General features: G+C 37.1%; 1 protein-coding gene across 2 annotated transcripts in view; it reads right to left on the bottom strand.

The window, feature by feature from the left end:
* Positions 1–15136, bottom strand: part of agap3 (ArfGAP with GTPase domain, ankyrin repeat and PH domain 3) — a 281531-nt gene that overhangs the window by 37461 nt on the left and 228934 nt on the right. For both annotated transcript variants that reach the window (XM_088643061.1, XM_088643059.1), the window contains exon 13: positions 10349–10510. In XM_088643061.1, the coding sequence (XP_088499187.1) occupies positions 10349–10510 (162 nt within the window). The remainder of the gene's footprint in view (positions 1–10348; positions 10511–15136) is intronic.

Below are 15136 nucleotides of genomic sequence, written 5' to 3'. Positions count from 1 at the left end.
CAGATTTGTGAAATGAGATTGAATAGAAGAACGACAATGCAAAGTATTGAGATAAACACCCATCATTAGCAGAGCTGTTAAGTCTTCATTTCTAATCCTGAAGTGGACTCCAGGGTCTTTAACCCTTGCATCACTGTGGTAAAGGATTAAGACATTTTGCAGGCAATCGATTCTGTTTTAACATTCCTTTTATATTGTATGCTGATACTCAAAGTATACATTAGTATACATTAGATACACTGTCATGTTGGAATAACATTTAATTTTAATTTCTTTCCATGTCATGTCTGACTAAAGTTGCAGATTACACACTATGCGATATGTGACATCTGTTTTAGGATTGCCTCTGGTTCGAACCCAGGCAATATGAGGACCCCAAGGTAAATGAGGCAAAGAAAAGGAAAACAGGTGAACATTGAATTCCGGGGTGATATAATCAGTGGAGTACCAAAGGGATCTGTTTTAGGATCAGTGATCTTTCTAATTTATATCAATGTTATGGATTCTGGCACAGGTAGTAAACTAGTAACATAAACAAATCAAAAATGGTTAAAGTGGCAGACTGTGTAAACCCCATGAAAAAAGTCATCTGACGCAGACAAGTGCAGATACAGTAGCATAATATATATTATAAATATAAAATGAGGAATACAGATGTTGAATAACCAAACTATGAAAAAGACAGGTGTGTATATTGACATTTTTCTCTTTAAAACAATGTGGGGAGGCAATAAGGCTATACAGTTAAAAAGTGTAAAGTTTCAAGAGATGTTATGTTAGAATTGTCCAAGGCACTAATAATGAAATGGAGATAAGATCACTTAATTGGCCACATACAATTTCTTGTATTAGGAATTTGTCTTATTTCGAATACCCCAACTTGCTCTCCATGAGACACACAGATAGTGAGAGAAGCTTGGGGTCAGAGCACAGGGTCAGTCATTTATACAGCACCCCTGGAGCACCTGGGGTTAAGGGCCTTGCTCAGGGGCCCAACGGAGTAGGATTCCTCTGCCAGCCGCGGGATTTGAACCACCAAACTTCCAGTTACAGGAGCAGATCCTTAGCCACAGAGCCACCGCTCCACCTTGTCTGCACTGCTCCTTGTCCCATTGGACAAGGATTCACTTTTCAACATAATGACAGCAATATTATAATGTAATGGTGGCCTATTTGGAACATAAGGAAATTGATGTAATACTCTCCAAGGTCCTGTCCCTTACAATCTCCTGTAGCGGCAATGCTTGTTAATAAGACAGAATTAAGCGTTGGTATGCTCCTAAAGGAGGCCCCATCTCACCCTCCATCTCTGTGGTGCAGCCACAGAGAAAGAATTCATGCAGGCTGATTTAAGATGTTTTCTTTTGATAAGAAACAAGCTCCCAGACGGGGATGCAATTAGCTAAGCCTGGCTATCATGATCAATGGTCATCCATTGGCGCCTATCAGTCTAGGGAGTGCCGAATGGACATCTGGACTGCATTCCTAAGTGTCAAGAGTAAGTGACTTATATCTCACCTTGACCAACCAATCAGGGACTGGCAGGGCGTGGTAATACCACGTGGGTCTCCAATGCCCGCCAAACTCTCAACCAATCAGGACACATCTGGGTCTTGATCAAAAAGGGAGCGCAAGCTCAGTTCTGGGCTCTCCTTGGCCATTTTCGCGCATCCTAAGAGACAATCACGTGACAACTGCTGTTGTCTGCAAAAGGACTTGGACTTTGTTCTAAGCGCAAGGCCGAGGATCCCATACGTACTCAGAATTCTACCAACGGTAATGCTCCGCTTGATCAACGGCAGCCTACAGTTGGACCCTCGTCGACAACCTGAATAGCTTATTCAGAAGCAGCGCTGGACCGGGAACGAACCAGCTTCTTCCCAGGCAAAAGAGTGACTTGTGAGGACTCGCGGTCACACTCTGTGCATAGAGACTTTCTACTAGCCAGCCGGACTGCTGGTAGATCCCCTCGGAGCAACGACTGCCCTGCGCGCCGCAGTCAGATTCCTCCGCCCGTCCTACTCCGAGCTGCACCTCGACTGGTTGGCCGGTAGCCAGAGGACGCCGACACAACGCCCATTGGACAACCGCTGGAACAGAGGCTGCAACAGAGCCTGTCAGCTGGTTTGGTGTTCGTGCCGGGAAATTCCAAATCCAAACACAGTGGATAAGTAAACCCCATGTTCTACATTGCGTCTCGAGAATTCAATTGTACCTCAACACAAGTTGTTATCAATTTAATTCATGAGTAATGTATTTACTTCCGAGTTTAGAGTAACAGTGGGTAATAACACTGATTAGCGATTTGGTAACCGAACGATATATATTGACATATATTCTCTGTTGTGTATCTCTCTGTGTTTGCATCTCTTCGAGATTATATACCTTGTATATTGATAACCCTCACAGTAAGGTCTGCCGCTCGTATCCAGGCAGACTAGTATATGTTTGGTGCACAGTTTATATTAATAAATGTATCGTGTATTGAACCCGTGTGTGTGCGTTGTTAGTTGTTCTGACGATTGATTTTCTAAAAGCCCCAACGAACAACCTCGTGATTACTGCTACAATTAATAATTGTCTCAGTAAACCCATCAAACCACTTCACTCCTAATATGAACACCATAAGATCATAAGAGGTGTCATACCTAAGAAAAGTACGTTCAGACGTTCAGAAAAGTAAATTGCAAACAACTTTGATAAATACAAGATATTTCTAATAATTCTTCTTTGATAAACTGCATGGAAACATCAAAACAAAATAGCTCAGTATAATGCAAAGGGTTCATGTCCCAGATACTTATGTTCCTAACTGCGCGTTTGTGTCTTTGCATGTATAAACTTACTGTATAATCGACTGCACATTTACTTTTTCTTAACATAGTTTGCATTATCAGTCTAGTATTTGTTATACTATATTATATATGTATCATGATGTTATGATCCAAGGTGACTAGAAAGTCTAATAACATTTGCAGTTCACATTCTGATTACATTACTAAAGCCTTATACAGAAAGCCTAAAACAATGGGTATTTGGCTAGCTGCAGGTGGAATACGAGACAGGTAAACACAGATGATCAGAAGGTTTCTGATGATTCAATCTGTTTAATTAACTTCGTTGTAAATCATAAAAACTATGTGGCACAGTATAATTACAGAGAAAACAAGAAAAAGGAAAAGAAAGGAATCCTAGGAGAAAGAGAGAAAAAGAGGAGAAGAAAAAAACATCACCGTCACTTCATTATCCTGAAAGCTTGTGCCATGTGAGAAGACCTTGTGCCGATAAGTCTTGGAGACCAGGTTCTGGCTAAGTAATAAGAACAGTAATGGAAAGCTTGTTGTCTTATTTATTTTAGTTTTTCTTTTATTGCGGAATCCTCAGACTAAAAATTCTCTAAATAGTTTGCATTTTTAGAATAAGGTGATTGATTTCCATTCACTTTTTGGGCATCCATGTTGTAGAAAGGGATAATTCGTTCTATTAAGGATCTAGCTAGCTATTAGAATACGGGTTTTTATTTCTCTTTTTGACCTATTCAGGCATCACGGTTTTCAGATTATAAGGATACAATCCTGGGTTTCTAGGTCTGTTTGTAGAAGTAGACCTCTGAAATGCACAGACATGTACATCTGTGTTACAGTGTATGTACAGAGTATGTAACAGAGTTATGTTTCTATTTTTTTGCTTTGTTAATGTTTTTCTCAACAAAACACTTATTTGTTTTAACAGTTTTGACTCTGATTAATTGTTCTTTTACCAGAAATGAGAAATTTAGATTATTTCCTGACACTACTATTTGTTATATATGATTACAAACAGCATCTGCTTCAGTAAAAAAACAAAAACAAATATGAAGACTTGGGGTGGGGGGTGGAGGGAGGGGAGGAAATTAAAGATTAAAAAAAACAAATACTGAAAAGTCAGACTTTGTTGCTGTTCCAAGAACAGACAGAAAATGGAAATTGTCCATGGAACTGATGAATGCATCTTTTTGAATTAAACTTTAAAACCTTCTTATTGTTTAGATTTGCATTAACAGATTGTAGAATAGCATTATAGAACAGCTGTTAATGTGAGGTACAAGGGCATGAGAGACTGGAACAACTGAACTGATTTGTTTAATCCTAGAGTACACAGAAGCATTAGAGTACCACACAGGGAAAAAAAATGTTTCTGAAGCCCATTGTCCTTATGGGCACAATTTTACTCCAAACCTATCCTGAGCCAAGTGAAAAAATTAGAATGAAGTAAAATCAGAAATGCTATATTGTAGACATTGGGCAAACTATTCTCCTCAAATTAAACACTTTTTTAAGAGAGATAAATGTCCAAGACTCACTTACTTTATAAGGCATTAACCATTTGAGAAAATTACAGATAATGGATATAGCAAATCACAAAATATTGCCATTTGTTAGTCATGAAAAAAAAGAAAAAGCTACGTTTTAATGTTTTATCAATATTTCAGCACTTTTGTGTATTTCAGTAAACTATGTATGTTTTGTGATGTCCATTCAACTTAATGGTCTATGTGACTGGCTCAATTTCTTTTTCTGAAGACTTAAAATTCAATTTGATTTTAATTTCAGAACATCAATTTTTTAAACACAGGGATTCCAACTGATTATCTTCTTTCAGAATTACCATTCAGTTTCCAATATAGCATTCCAACAACACTGTACATTTATTTGTCAAGGTAAACTAGTTTGCCACACAAGTCACAGAACTAAACTTGAAAACTGTATACCATTTTAAGAATTTATAGAGGTGCTTTCATCAATGCATCATTGCGTCAATGCATTTATCAATGCATGTTTTTTTCCAATTGATACATTGCTGTATTCCACAAACCATAACAAATATGATTTTCAATTTGAGAAGACTTTGAAGGAAGTCTTAAATCCACAGTTCAATCCCAAACTCTATTTTTATACTCACAAAAAGTTTTAAAGTTATTTAATGAAATCCCACACTCAGGCATTTTGATCTGAGTAATCTAAATTATGTTAATGCAATAGAGAAGTCTCAATTCCCCTTAGGGTACTGAATCATAAAAATGGGAATGATTCCACTCTCATCTCTGAGACACCAGCCTTTAAGTGCTTCCTTGCCTCTTCTCCATGCCGTACTGTAAAATGCAGGAAACAATGAACATTTTACACACTTTTTAAAAGATATACATTAATGACAGTCCCTGACAGACTGCATTAATCACAGGCGCCGCCCCAGAACAAAACTCTTTATCGGCCATCAATTTTCCCGTGGGTTTTAAACCTAAAAAACGAAGACAAAAAGCCCATCATTGGGCGGCCGCTGAGAAACACATTAAGGGGCTGTCAGTCGTCTCGCCATGCACCCTGCATCATTCTTTAAGCACATGAGAAGTTCATTATCCTGAGGAGTTCTTGCAATGACAGGGGAATGGGGGATTAGGGGCCGTCTGAATTGTGCATTACCGAGAGTGGGACATAGTACCGAGAGTGTACATATGCACAAGGGACAGTGGAATAGGTGAGGCCTAGATGGCCCATTTCAATTGCTGTGATAGATAAGCACAGGTATGAGTAGGGGAAAAAATCCTCCATAAAATTCCCATGGCAGTATTTCACCTTGAATGGAAAAGTATCCTTCAAAGCACGTGTACTGTAATTAAAATAAGACATTTTAGATTGTAAAACAAATTTAAAAATGCAAGGCCTTTCATTAAATCAACAATATTTTTAGTAACCTTTCCTTTGCAAAGCACTAGAAAGAAAACATTTTGTGGACCAAGAGAACCAGAAAGATTTTGTTCAGTCCATGCTAATATTCTCTGAAGGAGTGGTCCAACTAAGCACTAATCGCACAGTGACCCTTACAGCTTTCCTTAATTTTGAAGTAGCACAGCTCTAAACAGATGATGCAAGAACAACCTAAGACAGTTTATTGTTAGATAACACTTTTCTGTACAAAGTGCCCCTTGGACATTTTTTTAATATAAGGGAATATAACTGCAACACCAATAAATGCCAAACACTAAGGAAATCATACATTTAATCGATTACACATAATAAAAACAGACACAGTTCTATTCTAAAACTTTGCAAAGTATTAAATGCTGAATATTTGAATACCTGGCAAATAAACAAAAACAATTTATTTGCTAAGTATTTTCTAATGATAACAATATAACGTAGGTAGGTCTACCCCAATGAGATGCATGTTTATCACTAATTTAATTTAAAACTGGTTGGTACAGGATTTGCCATTAAAATGTCTTTCCACCATTAACTGGATTTTCAGTGTCTGCATCTATCATCTGTGGTAGAAAAGATGAAAAGATAGCTGGTTTCTACTGTATGTTTAGAGAGAGATTCAGTACAAAATCTCCTGGTAAGTCATTTTGGAGATATACACCCAAAGGGGGAGCAAACACACAGATTTGCACTTTCTATAAATTTTTGTAAATGAGGAGAGCAAGGAGATATGTCTTAATTAGCACATCGCTTTCTGTATACAAAGCACTGTAGAGTAGTGTAAATTAAAGCAGCAACATCTGACAAAGCACAGGCAGCACAATTACTGTTCAACATAAATTTAATGCTCCAACCAAACTCTTCAAGATTCTAGATCACGTTGGGATGGTAACTTTACAGAGACTCCCTAACACTTCTGGCTCTTCCCATTTAAAGCACCAAGATTTTTTTTAAAAAAAGCAACGGCTCCTTTGATTTATGATACTTCAGAACAACTAAAATTCAATTTCTCTGTGCATTCTCGGCCTTTGATTACCCCGTAAATGAGATAAACTGATAGCAATTTATTCTAAGATCTAACCAACTTTTTTTTTCCCTTTTTTCCCCTTTTAACAGTCAACCTGGAATTTTATAGATGAGTGACTCAGATATTTAAGCAATATGTCTGTATTCCAGACCCGCTCACTAGAACAGACATGTTGATGCTAATAGGAAATTCTTGAAATACAGAGTAAGACTCCTGTAATACAGAAAAAGAAAAATGGAACTAGTATTTATTTAGCAAAAAAACTGTAGTATATTTTAATTTTTTATTTAGGTAGATAATTATACTTGGCAGTTTTCATTAAATATAAAGTGACTATGCCCATTTCCCATCACCTCCACTTCACTCTGAAAAAACTACAGAACAAAAATCAGTCCATGATAAAAAGGCCAATGACTCATCAATACAATGTGACACAATGAAGATATCCATGTTCCTGAATTGTTTCCAGAGGGCAAAAAGCAACTAAAAATCAACCCTTAGTCCATTTTTTAAATTAGATTGTTTCGTGGCATTACAGACTAAGCTTTTCCATCACCACACACATCTGAAAAGTTTAGACATTTGTTGGTGTTTCCTGTTAATTAGAAGCAATAAGGTAAATAGTAAATTTACAACCTCCAAATATTTCTGTTTTGTTATTTGAATTCCACACAGAATGTCCGTTACAAGCACCTTTTCAAATTAAAGCCAGCTAGGCAAGAATGAACATTTGGCACATGATTCTGTCATCTTTCAACCTGGGCAGCAGCTCAGGATTAGAGCTAACTTTAAATACAACATAAGAGATCAAGCACTGGCAAAGCCAATGAAAGCACATATGTTCTGTTTAAAAGACTGTATTTATACTAGCATTATTGATAAATTTATGTTCTGTGTAAATCATATTGATTAATAACCCAACAGCTATTTCATGGCCTGTAAATTGCTAGACAGTGTATCACAATACACTCCTTTTAAGAGATGCAATACATCATCTTGGAGAAGAATCATAATTAATTGGGTACACAATTTATTACTGCTCCCCTGCCGAGGACGAAATCAACAGCTCCTCTGTAAGAGTTTCCAGCAGTTAGATGGTAACCCAGTCAGTCAAAAATTACACCACAGAAATAGTACAGGCAGTGTTTTCTTAATGCAGCTTATTGAAGAATGTGAGCTAATTACTTCTTTTATGTACCCATCATTTGGTGAAATATGTCATTTTATGGAGCAGTGCTTTACATCAGTGCTTATGAATTGTTAAAAGTTTTCTCATCTGAAACAGCATGAACAACTACGGAAACTGCAACTTTGCTTCTTAAATGTGTCGTGGGTGTTCTAAACTAATTATGCAGTATGTACATAGAAACATTCTGGAGAATGGTTAGTACTATCTACTTGCAGGGCAGACCTCTTGAATTAATTCACATTTGGAGTACAATCCCAGTATGTGACAACAGTCTCCATTACCTTCTTCCATGTAGTAGTTTACCTTGTTCTACAGTATGTGCACAATCGCAAGTATCAATGCCCAGATTTAACAAAAAGAGTGATTATGTAATAAGAGGACACTCACAGATGCAAGTTCCTGCCTTCTATGATCTTGAGTGAAATAGCAGAGATTGTAAAGCTGAAAAATTAAAACTATTAATTTTGACTTTCCACTTTAGAAGGTTAAAAATGTGTTAAAATGTAATACTTTTAATCACAATATTTAGAGAAAAATATATTTAGTTCAGATGTCAAAAGCACTGGACTTGCCAGTGGTAGTTAGTTTGATTTTAATGGGGTATATACTGAACTAATTCATAACACTTTGTGATTATCACTACAGTAGGTAAGCTATTCACTGTTAAAGCACTTAGTGTTTGAAGACAGGTAAGCAGATTTTCATTTTTCTTTTTATACATGTTCAGGATTGCTTTAGACTTATTTACTTCAGTGTCAAAGGACATGTTTTTATGTTATGAGATGTATACTGTATGTAACTTTTCTATTACAGTAATTGTGTTACATGTCCAAACCCACAACGAGCAAGCAGAAATGATAATTTAGAAATAATCAAAGTTGATATTGCACCATACACTGATTGACTGATTGATATCTAGCTTAATTCTGATTGCTATGCATTAAGTGCGTTTAAATGATTCTGTACAGAAAAGTAGATCTTTTCTATAAGGAACTAAACACAAATTACTTTTTCTTCTGTATTAATCAGTTCACTCAGCTTTTTTTAATAATAAATGACTCCTTTAATCAGACTCTTTCTGGATGGGAAGCAAAGAAAATGACTGGCACACTCTATCTTTCAACTTCCTAATTCAAATTAATTAACCGCTGCATGATTCCTTGCCTCTTCTTAATCCACTTCAAATTCCCCCTTTACTCAAATCCGGTCATCTGACCTGCACTGTCTATCTTACAGAAAAAGGGCAGTGGAATGCTTTCATACATCAATCCGAGAAAAGCAAAATTAAAATAAATAAATAAATGAACTGAAACCTTGTAGCAACAGTGCATAATTGCTGCCATTTCCAAACATAAATCTATAAATCTAAATCTCATCAACTACGTGAACACAGAGCTGCCCCTCCGATTTTGTCAGCTACATTTGCTATCCGTCACTTAAATATCAGTCACGTAAATAAATGATCCCTCCCACCCCTCTTTATCCTTTCGCCTTGATTGATGCTGAAATTGTTTTGTCCGATTCCCATTATAGGGCTGCGTTGAAGCGGGCACACAGGAAGAAAGACTGAAACTAATCTAATCAGCCAGGATAATAGGAGCGGGAAGCAGCTGAACTCCTCAGTATGGCTGGTACACAAAGCAGCGCTGGGAGCCTGACAGGGTGGGAACTGGAGGAAAGAGCACATTCCCCTCCTTTCCCTGTATCCCAATCGTGCACACACTCCCTCTCTCCACCTTGAGCAAGTGCTACACCATTCACCAAAAGTCAGGGCCTGTTCTCACATCCTCACTCTTCCACAAAGTAGAAACGAAGGAGGACTGGAAGTTTCCACATCTACATGCATTTGGTACAGCACAGTATTTTTATCACATACAGCTGATCAAATGTCAATAACTATATTGAGAAGAGTACACGGAAGCAGCAGGGTACATTTTCAACAACCTTGCCCATTCCTCAACCCATGTTAGCTCTCATTAAAACACCTTGCTGATTCATGTGGTGAGAACAAACCAGCAAGATGTTTTGTATATTTCACATAGAGTGGGTTTCCAATAGAGACACTGGACATTATATGAAGAGAAAAATCTGCTGAGTGCAAGTGTTATTCAATCAATCCCAGAAGTTAAGATCAATCTTAACTACTGGGAGTGACACTTGATCTAAAGCACTACAGAAATTCAACTGCTGAGGCATTTCTGCACTTCTTCACCATATGCTAGAACATTAAGTCCAACACATATCTTCCATGGGGGTGCTGCACTTCAGTGATGGACCGAAATGGACCTTTGGATACGAGAATGCCTTAGAATGAAAAGTAGTATATCAATGGATTAAAATATTCATTCATTGGTTTCTACAAGTATTTTCTGGGGTGAAGCAGTGTACTGTTACCTTCATTTCCAGTGGCTGGTCCATCAGGCTTGGTAGCGCCGGTGCTCTTTTTCCGCCTGTGTTTCTTGCGGTTGGCATGTGGTGAAGGTGGAGGCTCCAGTTTAGGACTGGTTGTACTCGACACATTGGGGCTGGAGCTCAGGGAGTCCGCAGTTCCATTAGCTGATGACAAGAAAAAAAAAGAGATGATTTCACATCTGTACTGTACTACCCAATCATAAAACTCCAGATACCCATTCAGAAAATATAGAAATATACTGTAGTGCTTAAGAAAACAGTTATGTAATCAAATGAAGTGAAAAAAAACTAAAGTACACAAAAAACAGATAAATCTGAAACAATGAAAAGAGATTTACTTCCTATAATACTCATACCTGTAATAACATACATTTCCTATTGCAAAAAAGTACAAAAATGCTTCTTCATTCATCTTTCAAAAGCAGACTAAAAAGAATAATAAAGTATACAATGGTAATAATACACTAGGTATGGAATTCTAACTACTGATGTCTTGATGTTCAAAGTACATTGAAAGGGTCAGTTAAAATCAAATTAACATGACGAAACATCATGAGACACCAGAGATGTCAAATTACAAATTTCATGATTTATGTGTACAGCAGAGTGGTCTAAAGCAACTAAAACAACTACAGTCCCTTGTAAAAGTATTTAGAATCTTGAACAGTTTTCAATATTATGTTGCTTTAAAGCTTCCAGTCATGACACTTTGAGGTAGTGATTAATATTTGTTATATACTGTACACATCATTCTGTACACATTCAAACCAAGAAACACAATCGGAAATAGATAACTAAGAAAGAAAAATGGAACAGTCATAATTGCTTAAGTATTCAAAACCTTTGCTGTGGCAAACCTAAATTAAGGTGCACATTATGACTTAACGAGCCACACAATTATCTAAATGGGTTTTGTCTGTATGCAATAACAGTAGTTCTCAAGATCTCAGAATTAAAACACCTGTCTCTGTGTGGTTTCTTGCTCAGGTAGTGAACTTCAAGCACAGTGTCAAACAATGAAGACTAACAAGATTTCAAAGCAAGTCAAGGATTGAGTTACTGAAATGCCAGATCAGTAAAAGGGTACAAAAATTTCAAAAGTGTCTAAATATACATATTGGCGCAGTCTACTCAATCATCCAGATATGGAAGATTTGTTGCACCATGACAGTGCGTAGATCAGGACATCTCTCCAAACTGAGCAGCCAGGAAAGGTGGTGAGGGATGCTACTGTGAGTCCAATGTTAACTTTGAAGAGCTAAAGTGTAATGGGTGAGAAAATGTGCATTAGTAAACACATATTAAGAACACCTCACAAATATCAAGACCACCTCACAAATATCCAGAACACTTCATAAAACTATACTGTATGACTGAGAGCCAAGAATAAAACCATTACTGAAAATAAGTAATCTCACAGCCCACACTGGGGTTTGGAAGAAAGTATCTTAAAATGTGGCAAAAGGTGTTTTGAGCAGAGGAGCACTTATTTAAATTATTTGGTGTAAATGTCTGGTACAGACCCCACACCATCTTCCCAGTTACCACCATCCCTACTGTCAAGCATGGTGGTGACAGCTATGGGGATGCTTCTCCTCAGCATTGAATCTTAAGTTTGTTAAAATAAAAGGGAAAATGGACAGAATAAAAGTACAGGAAAATACTAGAGGAAAATAGTTTCAGTCTCTAAACCTGGGATGAAAAATCACCTTTCAGCAAGACAATGACCAAAAGAACAAGGCATTTCAGTGATGCTTTGGCCTTAGGAATAAGAAAGTGAATATACTTTCGATCAAAGTCCTGACTTGGCCTATTGAGAATCTCTTCTTTTGAGAGCTTGTGTGAATGTGCCAAGACGAATGGATAAATATTGCACCAATCCGTTATGCAAAGTTGACAGAGACTTACCAAAAAAGACTTGCGCTATAACTACTGCCAAAGGTGTATTCACCAAATATTGAGTTCACAGGTATGAATGTTTAGTTGTTTTTTTTTACATTTTCTATAATTACTCTTAACATTAGAAGTCTTCAGTTTGAACATTCACATTCTGAATAAAATATCAAATTTTGCAATTTTAACCAAACGGGACATTGTAAGAAGGGTCTGTAGTTCTGCAAGTCTTCATTGAAAATGTGCATTTCAAGAACATCTGTTTCAAAACAATTTGTGGTTAATTCTGTTTGTCATCTATCTATTATGCTCATATTACAGAACTAATTAAATGGTTTATCATACTTTACTTATTTCTTCTGCAGTGTTCTTTAATTGAAAATGGTTAGAAGTCCACACTTTGCTTATGATAAATTGAGAAAAATCAGTACATATATGTTATTCATACTGTAATAACCACACAAAATCATATAAAATATTTCAACACTGACAATTGTTAACATCAGGAACTTCTTAGCACCATAAAAGTGTTTTACCAAATGTGACGAAAAAGGAAACAAGAGAATGACACACAATATAACATAATACCACAAGAATAAAAAAAAAATAGGAAGCACACAATGGAAAAACTGCAAATGTGAGCTGAAGTCTTGCCCAGCATTTGGTAATAAATGGGTATTTTGGTAGCCAAGGGCGAAGCTTTCTATATAAGTGTCCATGAATGTCCGAGGCTAAATGCAGGTGATGCTTCTTGTAAGTGATTTTACAAATGTGATATTAACCTGCTCCTCGGTTGGGTAGGGGTGGGTATGCCTGGTCAGAGTCATCCTTCCTGGTGCCTGTTTTTGACAGCACCGAGGGAGCCATTACCTCCCATCACCCCCTCAGGACCGTCATTAGGTTTCCCAGACAGCTGGGGGCAGCAATGCCAAATGAGCGCACCCATATTGGCCTCAACAGACCCAGCATGACAGTGGCAGCATTTCATTGTTTAACATAAAAGGTTCATTGTAGTGTGTCAAACTACATTTATTTAATCTGGCCCTTGGTGAGGGCGAGGTACAAGATTTTGTGTGGCTTTGGAAAGGGGGTGGGGACATTCCATCCCCATAGATGTTCATTTCATAATTACTGTGTTCGGTGCTATTAGCCAGTGTACAATATCAACACTAATTTGGCCATTACTTATTCTGACAGCAGAGCCAGTGTTATCTTAAGGGTTGCAGTGGGCACAGCGGGTAGCAGAAGATGTGCAGTTGACAGTCCCTCAACACCTCCGGCTAAAGGCCACGTTCCTCATTTGTTTTTAAACACAAACAGAAAAACTCAATAGTTCCCGGATCTTGGGAATTTTGATTCTGATACAATATACTCCACTTGCACTTACAGGTAATAACATGGCAGCTTGTTTTGTCTTAAACTTAACACTGGTTCTTGAACAATTTATGTCAAGTATTACATAAATATTTTCCACGTTTCTTTTGAGGAACACAGCCACAAGATGATTTAGGAGCACAAGTGAGTAATAAGTTAGCATCAGTAAAAGGCTGATTTGCAAAATCTGTGATTGTTGAAATTTTAAGATTATTTACAATTCTACTTTTGGCTTCAGCACAGTGGATAAGACACTTTCTACCAGGAATTCTGGTTCTGGTTTTAGAGATGGACTGTCCATCTCTGAAAACTGCTTCTGTATTCAAGTTAAACATTCTCATTATCCCATCAACTGTAGCTGTAAGGAATGAAAGAGTGAATAAAATAAGCATAGGACAATATTTTTACAAATATCTGAAGCTTCCTTTTTACAGTATATCAGGAGTTGGCTGAACAAAATTATTAAGAAAAGCATTAAACACATGATTTTTCAAATCTTTTTATGAATAAAGTTTTACTTTTGTTTTTTTTATCTGGATGCACTTCATGAAGTGATATGGAAAGCAGGTAATGAGATGTTTAGACATGGTCTTTAAAGTTTACTTTTCTTACAATTATTCAGATACTGCACACTACTCAATAATATAATACCTTATACTGCTTAGGCCACCATTTGGAAGAGGTTTACTTCCAAGCCTCTTTTTTTTTTTTACTTCTCTATATCTTTTAAACACCTATTGGCAGTCTTCACTACATATATCTTAATTTTACTTCAAACGAAATTGAACAAAATACCCAATTGAATTGACCATCGGTTCTTAGACATTTGAACACAATATGCTAAAGTATACTTATGAGTTATGATAACACCCAATATTTTAATTCCTTATTAATAAAATAGAAAATAAAATGCACAGAGCTATAAGTTTAAAGCCTGGGAAGAATTCTGGTAACACCGGTTCAGCGCCCCTATGTAACATTAAGCGGGGTGTCTGGTTTAATTTGCCAGGGCCCCCACAGCCCCCCTAGAGAGAAGTCATTAGCTAACAGAGACAGCTGGGGGAGTGCAGGCCGAATGAGCCTCCTCCCCAGCGTCTGTCCTGTCTGAGGCCTGCAGCACTGCTCCTTATGGTTCCACAGAAAAAGATGGTTGTAGCATGTCAAACTACATTTATTTAATGTGGCTTCGGGTTAAAGGGGGGAAATTCCTGAGGGAGAGCTGTGTCATAATCACTTTTAATTATCAATTCTAGGCTTTAATGTTCCGGAAAAGGACTCTTGTGCCTTCCACCTGTACCTCAAGACCACACAGAAAGAAATAAAAGGACAAGGGAGGCACAAACAAGGAATGCTTCATGCATATATAAATTTAAAAGTATTTTAGATATTTTGCAATGATCCAGCTATTCATTGTTAAAAAAATAAAAATAATAATACACTTCTCCCATTGGTGATAGTGTACAGTGACTAATGGTGAGAATCAAAATAAAAAACCAAACAAAA

The sequence above is a fragment of the Lepisosteus platostomus genome, chromosome 8 (assembly GCF_059453375.1).
Source record: "Lepisosteus platostomus isolate fLepPlt1 chromosome 8, fLepPlt1.hap1, whole genome shotgun sequence".
NCBI classification, from domain to species: Eukaryota; Metazoa; Chordata; class Actinopteri; order Semionotiformes; family Lepisosteidae; genus Lepisosteus; species Lepisosteus platostomus.
Note: the sequence above shows the minus strand (reverse complement) of the source record. Positions and strands in the feature narration are given on the sequence as shown.